The 16021-nt window shown below is 34.4% G+C and overlaps 1 protein-coding gene across 1 annotated transcript in view; it reads left to right on the forward strand.

The window, feature by feature from the left end:
• The window catches only part of usp43b (ubiquitin specific peptidase 43b), a 76742-nt gene that overhangs the window by 28831 nt on the left and 31890 nt on the right, over positions 1–16021 (forward strand). The window contains exon 3 of the mRNA XM_073833148.1: positions 14124–14233. Within this exon, the coding sequence (XP_073689249.1) occupies positions 14124–14233 (110 nt within the window). The remainder of the gene's footprint in view (positions 1–14123; positions 14234–16021) is intronic.

Raw genomic sequence — 16021 nt, forward strand, 5'->3', positions numbered from 1 at the left:
AGTCCACATTTCAGTGTTTTCTGTGTAGTCATGTAAATAAAAATATAAAACATAAAAATAAAGGTGCTTCACAATGCCTTAGAAGAACCTTTTTTGTCCATAAAGAACCTTTAACATCTTAAAGAACCTTTGTGGCAAAAGAAGGTTCTTCAGATTATAAAAAGGTAAGAAAGAGATGGTTCTTCAAAGAATCTTTGACTGAAAGGTTCTTTGTGGAACCAAAAATGGTTTTTCTAAGGTATCACTGTGAAGAACCTTTTAAAGCACCTTTATTTTTAAGAGTGTACTGCTGCATGATTTTTCCATTCCAATGTTTTCCAGATAAGTCTATCCTTTAATCACACATATAAACAAAACAAACATCTTGGGTAGGCAGTCTCTTTCTGTCTCACTTGTGGAAGACACAGATAGAATAGAATAGATACACTCTAAAAAATGTTGGGTTATTTTTTAACCCAAATGCTGGGTTTAGCTTGTTGGGTCATATACAGTCAAGCCCGAAATTATTCATATCTCTGGCAAATTCTGACTTAAAGTTACTTTTATTCAACAAGCAAGTTTTTTTTTGACCGGAAATGACACAGGCTTCTCCCAAAAGATAACAAGTCATTGTGGAAAAAAAAATATTTCTCAGCTTTTATTTACATTTGAACAAAAAGTGGCATGTCCAAAATTATTCATACCCTTTGCAAACTGTCTCTATGGGAAAATCCAAAGTTCTATACCAGGATTCCTCAAATCTTACCCTGGAGGGCCAATGCGCTGCAGAGTTTAGCTCCAACCCTGATCAAACTCACCTACTTGTGATTCTCTAATGATCCTGAAGACCTTGATTAGCGTGCTCAGGTGTGTTTGATTAGGGTTAGAGCTAAACTCTTCAGGAAAATGGATCTCGTGGGCCAGATTTGAAGATCCCTGTTCTATACCATTCCAAATAGTCCAAGCTGTTCTAAAGCATCCTAATTACCCTGATTCATTGGGAACAGCTGTTTTAATCAACTCAACAGGTGAAAAACAGAAGCTCTCTGCTGTTGGTTTGTGGAGAAAAGAAAGGGCTATAAGACCATATCTAAATGTTTTGAAGTTCCAGTGGCTACAGTGCAAAGTATTATTAAAAAATACAAGACGTTCCGCACTGTGAAAAATCTCAGAGGACGTGGTCGGAAGCCAAAAGTGACACCTGTGCTGGCCAGGAGGATCACCACCAAGGCCATCCTGATGAATCTGGGCTCTGCTGGTGGCAACAGCTCAAGGCAGACAGTCCAACGAACACTGCACACCGCTGGGTTCCACGGATCCAGACCAACGAGGACACCACTTCGCCAGATAAGGCACACAAAAGCCTGCTTGGCCTTTTCAAATGCTCATCTGGACAAAGAAGAAGACTTCTGGTCTTCTGTTTTATGGTCAGATGAAACAAAAATTGAATTCTTTGGCCACAATGATGTAGTCTTCATTTGGCGTAAAAAAGGAGAAGCCTTCAAGCCTAAGAACACCATCCCCACTGTCAAACATGGTGGTGGGACCCTAATGTTTTGGGGGTGTTTTTCAGCCGGTGGACCAGGGAACCTAATCACAGTAAACGGCACCATGAAAAAGGAGCAATACATCAAAATTCTCAACAACAACATCAGGCAGTCTGCAGAGAAACTTGGCCTTGGGCACCAGTGGACATTTCAGCTCGACAACGACCCAAAACACACAGCAAAAGTGGTGAAGAAATGGTTAGCAGACAAAAACTTTAACGTTTTGCAGTGGCCCAGCCAGAGTCCTGACTTAAATCCAATTGAGAATCTGTGGAGGAAGCTAAAGATCAGGGTGATGGCAAGGAGACCCTCCAACCTGAAAGAGTTGGAGCTCATCGCTAAAGATGAATGGGCAAAAATACCAGTGGAGACATGCTAAAAGCTGGTCAGCAATTATAGGAAGCGTTTGATTGCTGTAATAGCCAAAAAAGGCTTTTCAATTGATTATTGAGAAGGGTATGAATAATTTTGGACATGCCACTGTTTGTTTAAATGTAAATAAAAGCTGAAAAATATTTTTTTCCACAATGATGCCTCTTGTACATCATCTTATTTTCTTTTGGGAGAAGCCTGAGTCATTTCTGGTCAAAACTTGACTGTATATAACAGATTTTATTACACGGCTCTTTGGAATGCTTGATTCTGATTGGTCAGTTGAGACATTTGCAGGTTCGTTCTTTTCAAATAATCACCGCTCCAAAGTAATAACGCATAGCCGGTACTACTTGTATGTTTAAAATCCCTCCGTGCCAACAAAGATTACCGTTTGGCGCCATCTTGTGACAAACACTGGACAACCACAATTAACAATGGAAAATTTCGACATTAATCTATTTAAATTGTCTTACTAACGTACATAGTTTGAATGTTAGTCACGTGGTACTATATCGTTTCGCGGAAGGATAAAAATGTTAATTGAAAACAAATATGCCAATAAAAGGTTTCAAATTCATATTCATGTCCAGTTTTTTTCCTTATGTGGCAAGTAGCCGTGTAATAAGCGGGATAATGTACAGGCAGCCTGTAGTTATCGCGAAATAAGCCCCTTCAGTGTGATACAAGACTGATCACACTGTCGGGGCTTATTTCTGCGATAACTACCGGCTGCCTGTACATTATCCCTTACTTAGAGTGCATTTGTATTATTAAAAAATGAAAAACCAACAAAAAAGTCTAAAGAGCAGTGCAAATACAGTAAAAAGAGTGGAACACATTATACAAAAACACCTTTAAACCATCAGTATAAAGACCCTTCTCTATTTGAACATTAGCTGCATTCCATTACAGATTTGGGCAAAACTTTGGCGCTATTTTATAAATGCCAATTAAAAAGTATTGCAAAATTACGGCGTTTCCATTAACCGATGTTATGCGACTGAAACAATTTTTTCCTCTTGCGATAAGTCATGGCAAAGGATTTTTGTGGGATTTTGGCTATATTTAATCGAATGTGACATATAAATGCGAAAAAACGTTTTCATTGCTGTTTTGCGAAATATTCCTTTTTCAAATTGCCTGAAAAACCACCCCATGTGAGCGTAAAAACTTTTTTGCGATAAATGGGAGTTTTTGCGCAATTGACGCGTTTCCATTAGGCGTATTTTCAATTCACAATTTCAGTTTGCGCAATTTAAAGGGTAATGGAAACGCAGCTATTTTCTCACAAGTCTTACTGCATCATCCTTCAAGCAAGAAGATCAGATCTTTACTGGAGGAGGAAGGTGGAAATCTTCTGTGCTTTAAATGGTGTTTAGATCTTGTAATTACACTGGACTGGTGCACATGAAAACACTGCTGAATTAGTATAAACACTGACTCTGCTCAGTCAGCACATCTTCTCTAACATTAGCCTTTCCATCGCTCTCTTGCTTACATTCGGACTGAACAATGCTAACATTAGCGAGGCAAACATCTACAGCTCTAGACACATCATTTAACAACTGTCTCTGACAGACTGACTGGACATAATCAGTTTTAATTAAACGTCTGACCTGTTTTACCACAGTATATTTACATGGTTAATGCTTCATTGCCTGAAAGGAAGGAATGCAAACAGAGCCATGCAGATGACATTCACCTAGATTAACTCATTCGTTATTCTGTTTCCTAATAGAATTAAGCAAACAACTTTTGAAAGAAATGTGGAAGAAATGCAAACAAAAGTGATAGGGCACAAACAGCTCCCCCTGTTGATTTGGAGACTTAATGTCTGAACGGAATTACAATAAATAAGAAAAAAAAAAAAGGAGAGATGGCAAGTATTAAACATTTTTATTTTATCTAATACAATTAAAAAATATAATAAAAAAATGCAAGTGAATTTAATAACCAGTTAATGACAGGTATTACATTGCAGGTATTTTTTTTTATTTTTTTTTATGTAAAAATAATTAAAAAAATACAATAAAAAAAGCTCTAATAAATTTAAGCATCACATCATTATAATTATAAGTGTAAAAAATTAATGTTCATTTTAAGATTTTTTTTTTTTTTATTAGCTGTGGTCAATAACCGATAAATTGCAGTTATTCATTTAATTTATTAAATGTATTAAAATAATAATAAAAAAACATTTAAAAAAATGCTACAAGTGAGTTTAAGCATTACATCGTTATAATTATAAGTGGGAACAAATTAATATTCATTTTAGAATTTCTAAAGATTATATTTTCACAGTGTTGTTAAATTAGTTTTTTAAAAGAGAACTTTAATAAAAAACGAAATAATGTTATCAAAATTAAAAATAGGTAGATGGGCATTTACAAATGAATATCCAATATAAACCAATACTAGTGTATTAATAAAAAATTGTTTATTGTTTAAAAAAGGTTTTATTGGTACAGTTCTGGCTGATACCAACAATAATTATAATTATTTTCATGTTATTGTTTTATTAGTTATGGCCAAACACTAATAAATGGCAAAATCTATAATAATTTATCTAGTATAACATTGTTATTTTACCTCTATAATATTTTTTTATTATAGAGTGAATTTAAGCATCACATGATTAGAATTATTTTTATTGTTTTATTATTTAGCTATGGTTGACCAATAAATGACATGTATTACATTTCTATCTTACCAAATAAAATTAAAAACATTTTAAAGATGCTACAAGTGCATTTAAGCATTAAACCAATTTTATATACACTACCAGTCAAAAGTTTTTGAACAGTACAATTTTTAATATTTTTTAAAGAAGTCTCTTCTGCTCACCAAGCCTGCATTTATTTGATCAGAAGTACAGCAAAAACAGTAAAATTTTTACTTTTTTAAATAACTAATTAAATATAGATATTTCTTCAATGAATAGAAAGTTCGAAGAACAGTATTTATCTGAAATAGAAATCTTTTGTAACATTATAAATGTCTTAATCATCACTTCTGATCAATTTCAAGCATCCTTGCTAAATAAAAGTATTAATTTCTATCATTTATTTTCCAAAAATGATACTGACTCCAAGCTTTTGATGGTATAGTGTATAATGTTACAAAAGCTTTTTATTTCAGATAAATGCTGATCTTTGGATCTTTCTATTCATCAAAGAATCCAGAAAAAAATGTTATCAACTCAACTATTTTAATATTAAGAATATAATAATAAAAATGTTTCTTGAACAGCAAATCAGCATATAAGAATGATTTCTAAAGCATTATGTGAGACTGAAGACTGGAGTAATGATGCTGAAAATGTAGCTTTGATCAAAGAAAAGAAATAAATGATATCTACTTCTAGAGTTGCTTATACTTTCTATTGTAAGATTAGTACGATAGAGTCTGTGAGCAGGATCTCCTTTAGGCCATAAGTAGAGGTGCAATTGTTCATCCCTACTTTTCCCCATCCTTTAAAAGGGGTATATTTATAGTTTAGAGCCCAGCAGGTAGTCTTTCTCTGAAGAGTGGGGTGTCCATTATTCATTAATGCTTCCGGTGAACATGTGGGCATGTGTGTGTCTCTGTGTTTAAGTGTTGTAAAAGACTCTTTTTTGCTTATGTGGGCCACACTGTGTTGCGGCCCGTAAACAGATGCACTGAATCTATCGCCTCACAAGGTACACATCCATCTGTCTGATCAGGGTTGTGAATTATTCATTGTAATGCCATTGCTGTGACAGCATGTATTGCCTGACTAGACTTTTCAGATAGTTTTCAAACATATATCTTCCCAGAAAAAGTGCAGTTTCTTCTGCATATATTTGACGCTTATGCCTGCTGACACTCAAGACAGCAGGGATGAAAGACTGGACATAAATACCACTGAAAATGTCTCACACAGGCTGATTTAGGAAGCTCAGTCAGAATTTCACTGGCAGAGGATAGAAAGTACCGACTGTGAGAACAAATGAGTAAAAACTGCCTGCTTCACCTATTTGCTAATTTCAAATATAATTTATCCTATTCGTTTTTAATGTCGCAGTGGTTTAATTAAAAGGAGATCAGTGCATGTACTGTATATGCTAATGATTGCAGAACAAATCTACATACTGGCCAGCTCGAATCTCCATTGCAACAGAACTTTTAAAAGAACTTTGGTTGAACCAAACATGAATTCGATTCAATATACATTTCTCCAAAACCATAATTACGTACCTTACTGCATGTTTCATGGCAGTTTCAAAGTGAAATGTCCAGACAGTTTTTTCCAGAGAACATTTAATATGTGACCATGGCACATTTTTATTATGTTTTTACAAAACTCATGCATATGAATAGGGCTGCCCCCTAAAAGTTGACCAACTGTTAGCCGATGAGAAGAGGCTTGGTCGACCAAAATTTTATTACTCACTTAGTTGCAGAAAAAAAGGCATGCAGAAATCCAGATACTCTCCTGTCATTCATTGACCTCAAATATAGCTTTTCATCTGAAAGATATAAGGAGTAGCAACTTTACATGGCCTAATGTTAATGCAATGTTAGCCTAGAACAGGGGTTGGCAAGTAAGTTTGGCATCAGGCAAAAAAAAAAATTGTCACTAGATGGTGGGTCAGAACATAGTCAAAGGAAAATGTAGGAAATTAATTGATGAAAAATGCAACTAATTGCCTGTGACAGACTGGTACAGTGTCTTTTGTAACTGGTAGTGAGCTGTTACTCCAGGGTACACTCTTAAAAATAAAGGTGCTTTAAAAGGTTCTTCAAGCGATGCCATAGAAGAACCATTTTTGGTTCCACAAAGAACCATTCAGTCAAAGGTTCTTTAAAGAACCATCTCTTTCTTAACTTTTTAGAATCTGAAGAACCTGAAGGATGTTAAAGGTTCTTTATGGAACAATTTAGACAAAAAAGGTTCTTCCATGGCATTTTTAAGAGTCTATATACAGGAATTATGGAGTTAAAGGAGTAGTTCACTTTCAGAACAAAAATGTACAGATAATGTACTCACCCCCTTGTCATCCAAGATGTTCATGTCTTTCTTCCTTCAGTCGTAAGGAAATTCAGGATTTCTCTCCATATAATGGACTTCTATGGTGCCCCCGAGTTTGAATTTCCAAAATGCAGCTTCAAATGACTCTAAATGATCCCAGCCCTTTGAAGCTGCATTTAAACTACATTTTGGAAGTCCAACATTGGGGCACCATAGAAGTCCACTATATGGAGAGAAATCCTGAAATGTTTTCCTCAAAAAACACCATTTCTTTATGATTGAAGAAAGAAAGACATGACCATCTTGGATGACAAGGGGGTGAGTACATCATTTGTAAATTTTTGTTCTGAAAGTGAATAACTACTTTAAATTTAAGACCTTTTTTAGACTCCTTCCATACATTTTAAGACCTCATCGCCACTTCAAGTTTTAACTGGTTACATAGGCAACACTTTAACTTACATTTACTATATTTTGATGTAAAATAGCACAACTGAACAGTCTTAGTTTGTGATAACTCCTTATGAATGCAACATAATTCAGAAGGGTGGGAACGAAGCACAAGAGATTTAATGTGACTAACCCAATGTAAGGTTAATTAGAAAGAGAAACCCGAAACAAGAATTAGACCAATAAAAAAATTTAAAAAAAGACAAAAAAGACTCATTGTCTAATATCAGTAACAATGCATTAGTTCTTTATCCGTGTACTTCGTTTCAAAAAGGTAGGGTAGGACGAAAAACTCCATCTTATTTTCTCCTCCAAATTCAAAATCATCCAGCATTGTTATTTTACCTTTTTTGCAAAGAGAGTTTGACTTTCTTTGCACGTTCGCTTTGTAAACACTGGGTCGGATCTTCCGCCTATGTCCCGTGCCACCTTTTCAATATGATTATGTAATATGTTACGCTGGGCTGGTGCAAGAGCATTTATTTTTATTTATTTTTTTTAGAAAATGATTGATTGTTTTGCAAAATAAGACCCTTATTCCTCGGCTGGGATTGTGTAGAACCCTTTGAAGCTGCCTTGAAACTGCAATTTGGACCTTCAACCCGTTGATCCCCATTGAAGTCCACTATATGGAGAAAAATCCTGGAATGTTTTCCTCAAAAACCTTAATTCCTTTTCGACTGAAGAAAGAAAGACATGACAACATCTTTCCAGTCAGGATACGGTTAAAGATGAAGCTGTCATTAAACACACTCACTTAAAGACTCCAGATGCGGGACATCAAAGTGCTGCCCAACCTGCCATTTTCACAACACCTTTGGCACCGGGTACATTTGGCCATGTTTCAAGCAGCTTGGGCTCTCCTACTTTAACTGGACCAGTTCACTCATCCACAACAACCTCTATTCAAAACAAGGATCACGTTGTGGGGTCACCAAACGCTTTGATGTCAGTCTCATTCAGCCTGAAGCATGAACAATATACAGTACTGGCTTTTAATTTATCTGTAATGTCCTTTAATTTAATCACAGTGTGTTTGTGTGCACCATCGAGACTATGATTATAGCAAGGTATGTTTATTAAACACACAAAGCAACCTCAGTGGTACATTGGTCAGAGAAACCCAGAGAAACGTAAAGATGTTAACTTTTTAAATTTTTAATTTGATCACGTAATTGTTGAAATTAATTCAAATCAATTCACACATGCGTCCTTGGACCACAGGTTCTCTCTTTCCAGCAGAGTTAAGTTACTATCAAAAGACACATTCCCTGCTAAGGGTATGGGAGCATTTATCTTCTGAGACCTTCACACTCATTAACCAGGCTGGGGCAGGCAGAAGAATTTAGTGAAGTGATAAGCCTACTTGTTGAATAATGGCCTCAAGTCTTTTCCTCCTTCTTGCCCTACACAGATAACAATGGAATGTGTATCCGTACAGCACTGCATTTCATCGTGTTGCCTGTGGGACTTACTAACTCAGCACTTGTCTCTCAGTGGAGATCACAGAGCTACAAGGGGGGAAAAAACTTCACTTCTTAGACAGCAGCCATAAATTTGATGCAGCAAAATTCCCGTTGCACTACTTATTTATTATTTGCAAAATCAGGATAATTAAAATTCCATTAGAGAGCCTCTGCTGTACATCCTGCAGTAAAATGATAATGATTTTGCTTATGAGTTATATTATGAGTAGCTTGTAGCTTGGCAAGCTACAGTTTCAAAACGGTTAAACTAAAATCAAACTACTTGCTACAAAACAAGATATTAACAACAAGGTATGATGCAGAATTCAGTTAGAATCTTAAGTTTTTGCCATAAAAATATTGAGTTTTTTTTAAAGGATTAGCTATTACATCAGCAGGTCCACTGGAACACATATGATTTTCCAAAACTACATATGTAAAACAAACAGATTCACTAGAATCAATGAGACTAGACTGAATAGGATGAATCAATGCATTTTGAATCACATTATTTAGGCTGATACAATTGACTAGAATTAATCAGAATAGAATGAATCAGGTCATTTACGATGATATGATTTACTAAAGTTAATCAGAACAGAATAAATCAGATCATTTAGGATGATACACGATTTACTACGAATTAATCAGAACAGAGTGAGTCAGATCATTTCTACTGTAAATGATTTGATTCACTAGAATAAATCAGACTAGAATGAATCAGATCATTTAGGATGATAAGATTCACTACAACTATTCAGAACAAAACGAATCAGATAATTTGGGCTAATATGATTCACTACAATTAATCAGAACAGAATGAATCAGATAATTTGTGATTATATAATACAGTTAACTAGAATTAATCAGAACAGAATAAATCAGATCATTTAGGCTGATATGATTCACTACAAATAATCAGAATAAAATTAATCAGATCATTTAGGCTGACATGATTCACTAGAATTAACCAGAATAGAATGAATCAGGTCATTTAGGCTTATACGATTCAGTAGAATTAATTCGGAATAAAATGATTCACTAGAATTGGTCAGAATAAAATGAATCAGATTATTTACAGTAGGATGACATGATTCACTAGAATTGGTCAGAATAAAATGAATCTGATTATTTACAGTAGGATGACATGATTCACTAGAATTGGTCAGAATAAAATGAATCAGATTATTTACAGTAGGATGACATGATTCACTAGAATTGGTCAGAATAAAATGAATCAGATTATTTACAGTAGGATGACATGATTCACTAGAATTGGTCAGAATAAAATGAATCTGATTATTTAGGCTGACATGATTCACTAGAATTAGTCAGAATAAAATGAATCAGATCATTTAGGCTGACACGATTCAGTAGAATTAATTTAGAATAAAATGAATCAGATCATTTAGGCTGACACGATTCACAAGAATTAACCAGAATAGAATGAATCAGATCATTTAGGCTGACACGATTCAGTAGAATTAATTTGGAATAAAATGAATCAGATCATTTAGGATGACACGATTCACTAGAATTAACCAGAATAGAATGAATCAAATCATTTAGAATGACACGATTCAGTAGAATTAATTCGCAATAAAATGAATCAGATCATTTAGGCTGACACAATTCACTAGAATTAACCAGTATAGAATGAATCAAATCATTTAGGATGATACGATTCAGTAGAATTAATTCGGAATAAAATGAATCAGATCATTTAGGATGACACGATTCACTAGAATTAACCAGAATAGAATGAATCAAATCATTTAGAATGACACGATTCAGTAGAATTAATTCGCAATAAAATGAATCAGATCATTTAGGCTGACACAATTCACTAGAATTAACCAGTATAGAATGAATCAAATCATTTAGGATGATACGATTCAGTAGAATTAATTCGGAATAAAATGAATCAGATCATTTAGGATGACATGATTCACTAGAATTAATTCGGAATAAAATGAATCAGATCATTTAGGCTGACACAATTCACTAGAATTAACCAGTATAGAATGAATCAAATCATTTAGGATGATACGATTCAGTAGAATTAATTCAGAATAAAATGAATCATATAATTTAGGATGATACGATTCACTGCAATTAATCAGAACAGAATAAATCAGATCATTTAGGATGATACGATTCAGTAGAATTAATTCGGAATAAAATGAATCAGATCATTTAGACCGACACGATTCACTAGAATTAACCAGAATAGAATGAATCAAATCCTTTAGAATGACACGATTCAGTAGAATTAACCAGAATAGAATGAATCAAATCCTTTAGAATGACACGATTCACTAGAATTAACCAGAATAGAATGAATCAAATCCTTTAGAATGACACGATTCACTAGAATTAACCAGAATAGAATGAATCAAATCCTTTAGAATGACACGATTCACTAGAATTAACCAGAATAGAATGAATCAAATCCTTTAGAATGACACGATTCAGTAGAATTAATTCGGAATAAAATGAATCAGATCATTTAGGATGACATGATTCACTAGAATTAATTCGGAATAAAATGAATCAGATCATTTAGACTGACACGATTCACAAGAATTAACCAGAATAGAATGAATCAGATCATTTAGGCTGACACGATTCACTAGAATTAATTCGGAATAAAATGAATCAGATCATTTAGGATGATACGATTCACTAGAATTAATCAGAACAGAATAAATCAGATCATTTAGGATGACACGATTCACTAGAATTAATTCGGAATAAAATGAATCAGATCATTTAGGATGATACGATTCACTACAATTAATCAGAACAGAATAAATCAGATCATTTAGGATGATACGATTCACTAGAATTAACCATAATAGAATGAATCAGATCATTTAGACTGATATGATTCAAGACAATTAGTCAAAACAGAATGAATCAGATTATTTAGGATGATATGATTCACAAGAATCAATAAAACTAAAATGAATCAGACTTTTTAGAATAATATGATTAAATATAGTTAATCAGAACAGTATGAATCATATCATTTGTGCTGATGAAATTTACTACAATTGTGAAAGATCATTTTAGGCTGATACGTTTTACTTCAGTAAATCAGAATAGAATGGAGCATTAAGGATGAGCCATTTCACTAGGATGAATCATAATTTTATGAATCAAATCATTAATGACGAAACAGTTCACTAGAATGAAGCAAATAATTCAGACTATTTGACAATGAATTACAATGAATTAGTTCCAAGTATCTTAAGAGAGAAAGAGAACAGTTTAGGAAAGTGCTTTTAACTATTACCAGTGTTACTTTTAAAGGTAATGCATTACAATATTGCATTACTCCCTAAAAAGTAACTCATCGCATTACTTAGTTACTTTTTATAGAAAGTAATGCATTACATTACTTTGTGTTACTTTTTTCACATCTGGACTGGGCTTGTTTATTTTTTGCCAAATGTAAAAGTCCGTGCAGAAGAGGGCACAGCTCACATAAACTTTTCAGCAGTGCTGCCATAACACAAGTTTTGTTTATCTAAAGTCATTTTTGCGTATCAGTATGGTTGAATTTAATCATCCAAGGTCAGTAGCAAAATATATTGGTTAATAATATGGGATTAAATACATAAAGCATATTTGTGCTATGTAACATATTAAAAAGCATCATATTCTGAGTTTTTATTCATTCTGAGGAATACTGATTTCGTGTAAGAGAGATGAGTAATGCATGTTCACATTTAGTCTAGAAACAATCATGCGCACAAAACGCCTCTGCACTTAGCAGCACTTAGTGAGTTACTTCCCGACGCTGCTCTTTTTTTCTACTCTAAAATCTACTAGACTCACAAGTTCTGCAATTACGCCAATGACGCCACTGAATCTCAAGCCTTTAGAAAGAGAAAAGAGGATTTGTTCCTCTTTGTGCTCCGGAGTACCATTCTGCATAAAACTCAAGGCCCTAATTATTAGCTAAGGAGAATTAAGTAGGCTAGAGCATAACAAAGGGAAAGAGAAAAACAAGTAGTGGTATTAAAAAACAAGAGTGGCTATTTAAGAGACGTAGAAAAGGGAGAAGATAAAGACAACACGTTCTTGGGTTCAAAAAAGGAGGTGAACGAACACTCCCTTTTATTTAAACTCTTAAGGTAAAGTTTCTATTATACACTGGTAAAAATTGACATGCTGTGTCTCTAGTCTCTTGCATTCCACCCATAAGTTTCCAAAGCTTTCAGATTGTCAGTGTGGGGGCAGACGTGACTCAGCTGACAGCGAGGAATCGTGGGGAGTGTCTTTCTCAAACACTTTGCTTTGCCAGACTCCTTTGAAAAGAGCCAACCGACTGAATCGAACTGCAAAGCTTTGATAAGGACAATATGCTTCAAAGTGTTTCGCTTAAGCCGCGACTAAACGTCTGAGTTGTGTGTTCTGCTTTTAAGGGAATATTTACCGTTTTAAGTTTGACAGAGCCTGGACTTACTTGTTTGTATGAAATAATTAAAAACTAAACATATGGCCATTAAAAACAAGTAAGACACAGGTGAATACATTACAGTTGAACCACCCTTACTATCTTTCTGGGCCTTGAACGTGATTGCATTGCTGTCTATGCAGGGTCAGAAAGCTCTCAGATTTTATCAAAAATATCTTAATTTGTGTTCCAAAGACAAACAAAGGTCTTACAGGATTGAAACATCATAAGGGTGAGTAATTAAAGACAGAATTTTCATTTTTGGGTGAACTATCCCTTTAAATAAAGAATGCATTGTTTTGGTAGTCAGCATTGTAATGGGTTTATCAATAATGCATAGAGGTTTTTGTCTGACTGTGGTTAAAAGTCCTCAGATCTTGGTTATATTAGATTAACATAATCTAAAATTTATGATAGAAGGCCTGTAGAATTGTTAATTAATTTAGGTATCAGTAGCCATCGCCCTGCTTTCATCTCATGATGAAACCGCTTGAAACTTTTCAATCAGCTGTGGTTCATACACCTGCTTCTTTCCCTCTCTTTGTCTGACATAAAATCTTAAGCTGTAGCAAGCATATGGTCTCTACAATCTCTATCTTGTTTTTTGACCTTGTGAAGTGTGTATATCAGCTCTCCCTTTGGGTTTTATCCTCCTGTCTTTCTTTTAGCTGTTGTCAAGCTCACTACTGCCAGTATAGAACTTCAAACGAGCTGTAAGAATGAGAGTGCAATATTGGCGCTCAGTGTGAGGAAGAAACCAGGCTGATATTCTCATTAACACTTCCTGGAAAGTGTAGTAAGGCCCTGTCTATCTAAATGTCTACATGACCTTTTTGTTTTTGTTGCAGGGTCAAGAAGGAGGTAATGAAAAGCCCGTCTCTGATAACCTGACCCCACCACAGACGCAGCCTGGTGTACATCACAGCTTTGTGCAAGAGCACTTCCAGGCACAATATAAGTAAGTCTACTGTGAGCACACTAAACACTGAAAAAACATTGAAAACTGATCTTTTTAGCATCAATAGTAAAAGTAGTAAGAGAATGATGATGCACAACCATGGGGGAAAAAAAACAAGCTTTCCAAATGTGACACTCCACTTGCTATGACATGAGATGAATCAGTTTATGTTAACTACTGTGATATGGTCGCCTCGTTTCACCCAGTCCAGCTAATCATCTGTGTTAACGAATATTGATAAACCAACCAATTTGGGAGGCAGCATATGTCCATCTGCAGCAAGCTGTTCTTAGTCAGAAGATCCAAGCAAAGCATCACCATCACGCAACTCTAATCAGGCCAGATGGTTCGGTTGTCCACTAGGGATCTCCATTTGAAGTCTCCATCAAAGAAGCAATGTCTTTGATTTAGTGGTGCATTTAAAGTTCGAAGACAAATACCTGCAATCGATTTCCACTAAAACCAACCTCACCTTCAGACGGACTGTATTGACAACTCAGGCTGTATGTCTTTATGTAATAACAAGCTTTAGCTAAAAACCCTAAAAACACTACAGTTTAGGTCAGAAGTTTACATACACCTTGCAGTTATTTTAACAAAATAAGAGGGATTATACAAAATGCATGTTATTTGTTCTTTACTACTGACCTGAATAAGATTTTTCACATAAAAACAAATAAATATTGTTCACAAGAGAAAATAATAGTTGATAATAGTTACGTAATACTTAATACTGTGTTGTTACCTGAATGATCCACAGCTGTGTTTTTTTTTTTTTTTGTTTAGTGATAGTTGTTTATGAGTCCTTTGTTTGTCCTGAACAGTTAAACTGCCTGCTCTTCCTCAGAAAAATCCTTCAGGTCCCACAAAATTTTTTCAGCTTTGGTTTTTCAGCATTTTTGTGTATTTGAACCCTTTCCAACAATGACTGTATGATTTCGAGATCCATCTTTTCACACTGAGGACAACTGAGCGACTCATATCCAACTATTACAGAAGGTTCAAACGCTCACTGATGCTCCAGAAGGAAACACGATGCATCAATGGGTGAAAACTTTTGGAATTTGAAGATGAGGGTAAATTTAACTTATTTTGTCTTCTGGGAAACATGTAAGTATCTTCTGTAGCTTCTGAAGAACAGTAAAAAATGAAAAAATATGATATTTAGGCAAAAAAAGAAATATGTACACATTTTCATTCTATTCAATAGTTTCCACCCCTGTCTCTTAAATTAGTTTGCCTGTTTGAAGCAAAAACTTTTTTTTTTTTCTGAAAACAAGACAATAATTTTTACTTGTCTTGAAAATCCTTCTTGATTTAAGAATTTTTAGATATTTTAGCTGGAAACGAGACAAAAAATCAAAGTAAGAAAAGCATTTTTTGCAGTGAACCTTCTGTAATAGTTAAATAAGCACTACTACGTTCCTCAGTTGTCCTCAGTGTGAAAAGATGGATCTCAAAATCATACAGTCATTTTTGGAAAGGACTCAAATAAACAAAAATGTTGCAAAAACAAAAAATTTGTGGGACCTGAAGGATTTTTCTGAAGAACAGCGGGCAGTTTAACTGTTCAGGACAAACACTAAACAAAATAAAAAACACACAGCTGTGGATCATTCAGGTAACAACACAGTATTAAAAATCAAGTGTATGTAAACTTTTGAACAGTGTCATTTTTATAAATTCAACTATTATTTTTTTCTTGTGGACTATAAGTAAACATCTTTTGTGTGAAATATCTTATTCAGGTCAGTACTTAATAAAAAATAACATACATTTTGTATGATC

Source organism: Garra rufa, chromosome 1 (genome assembly GCF_049309525.1).
Source record: "Garra rufa chromosome 1, GarRuf1.0, whole genome shotgun sequence".
Classification (NCBI taxonomy): Eukaryota; Metazoa; Chordata; class Actinopteri; order Cypriniformes; family Cyprinidae; genus Garra; species Garra rufa.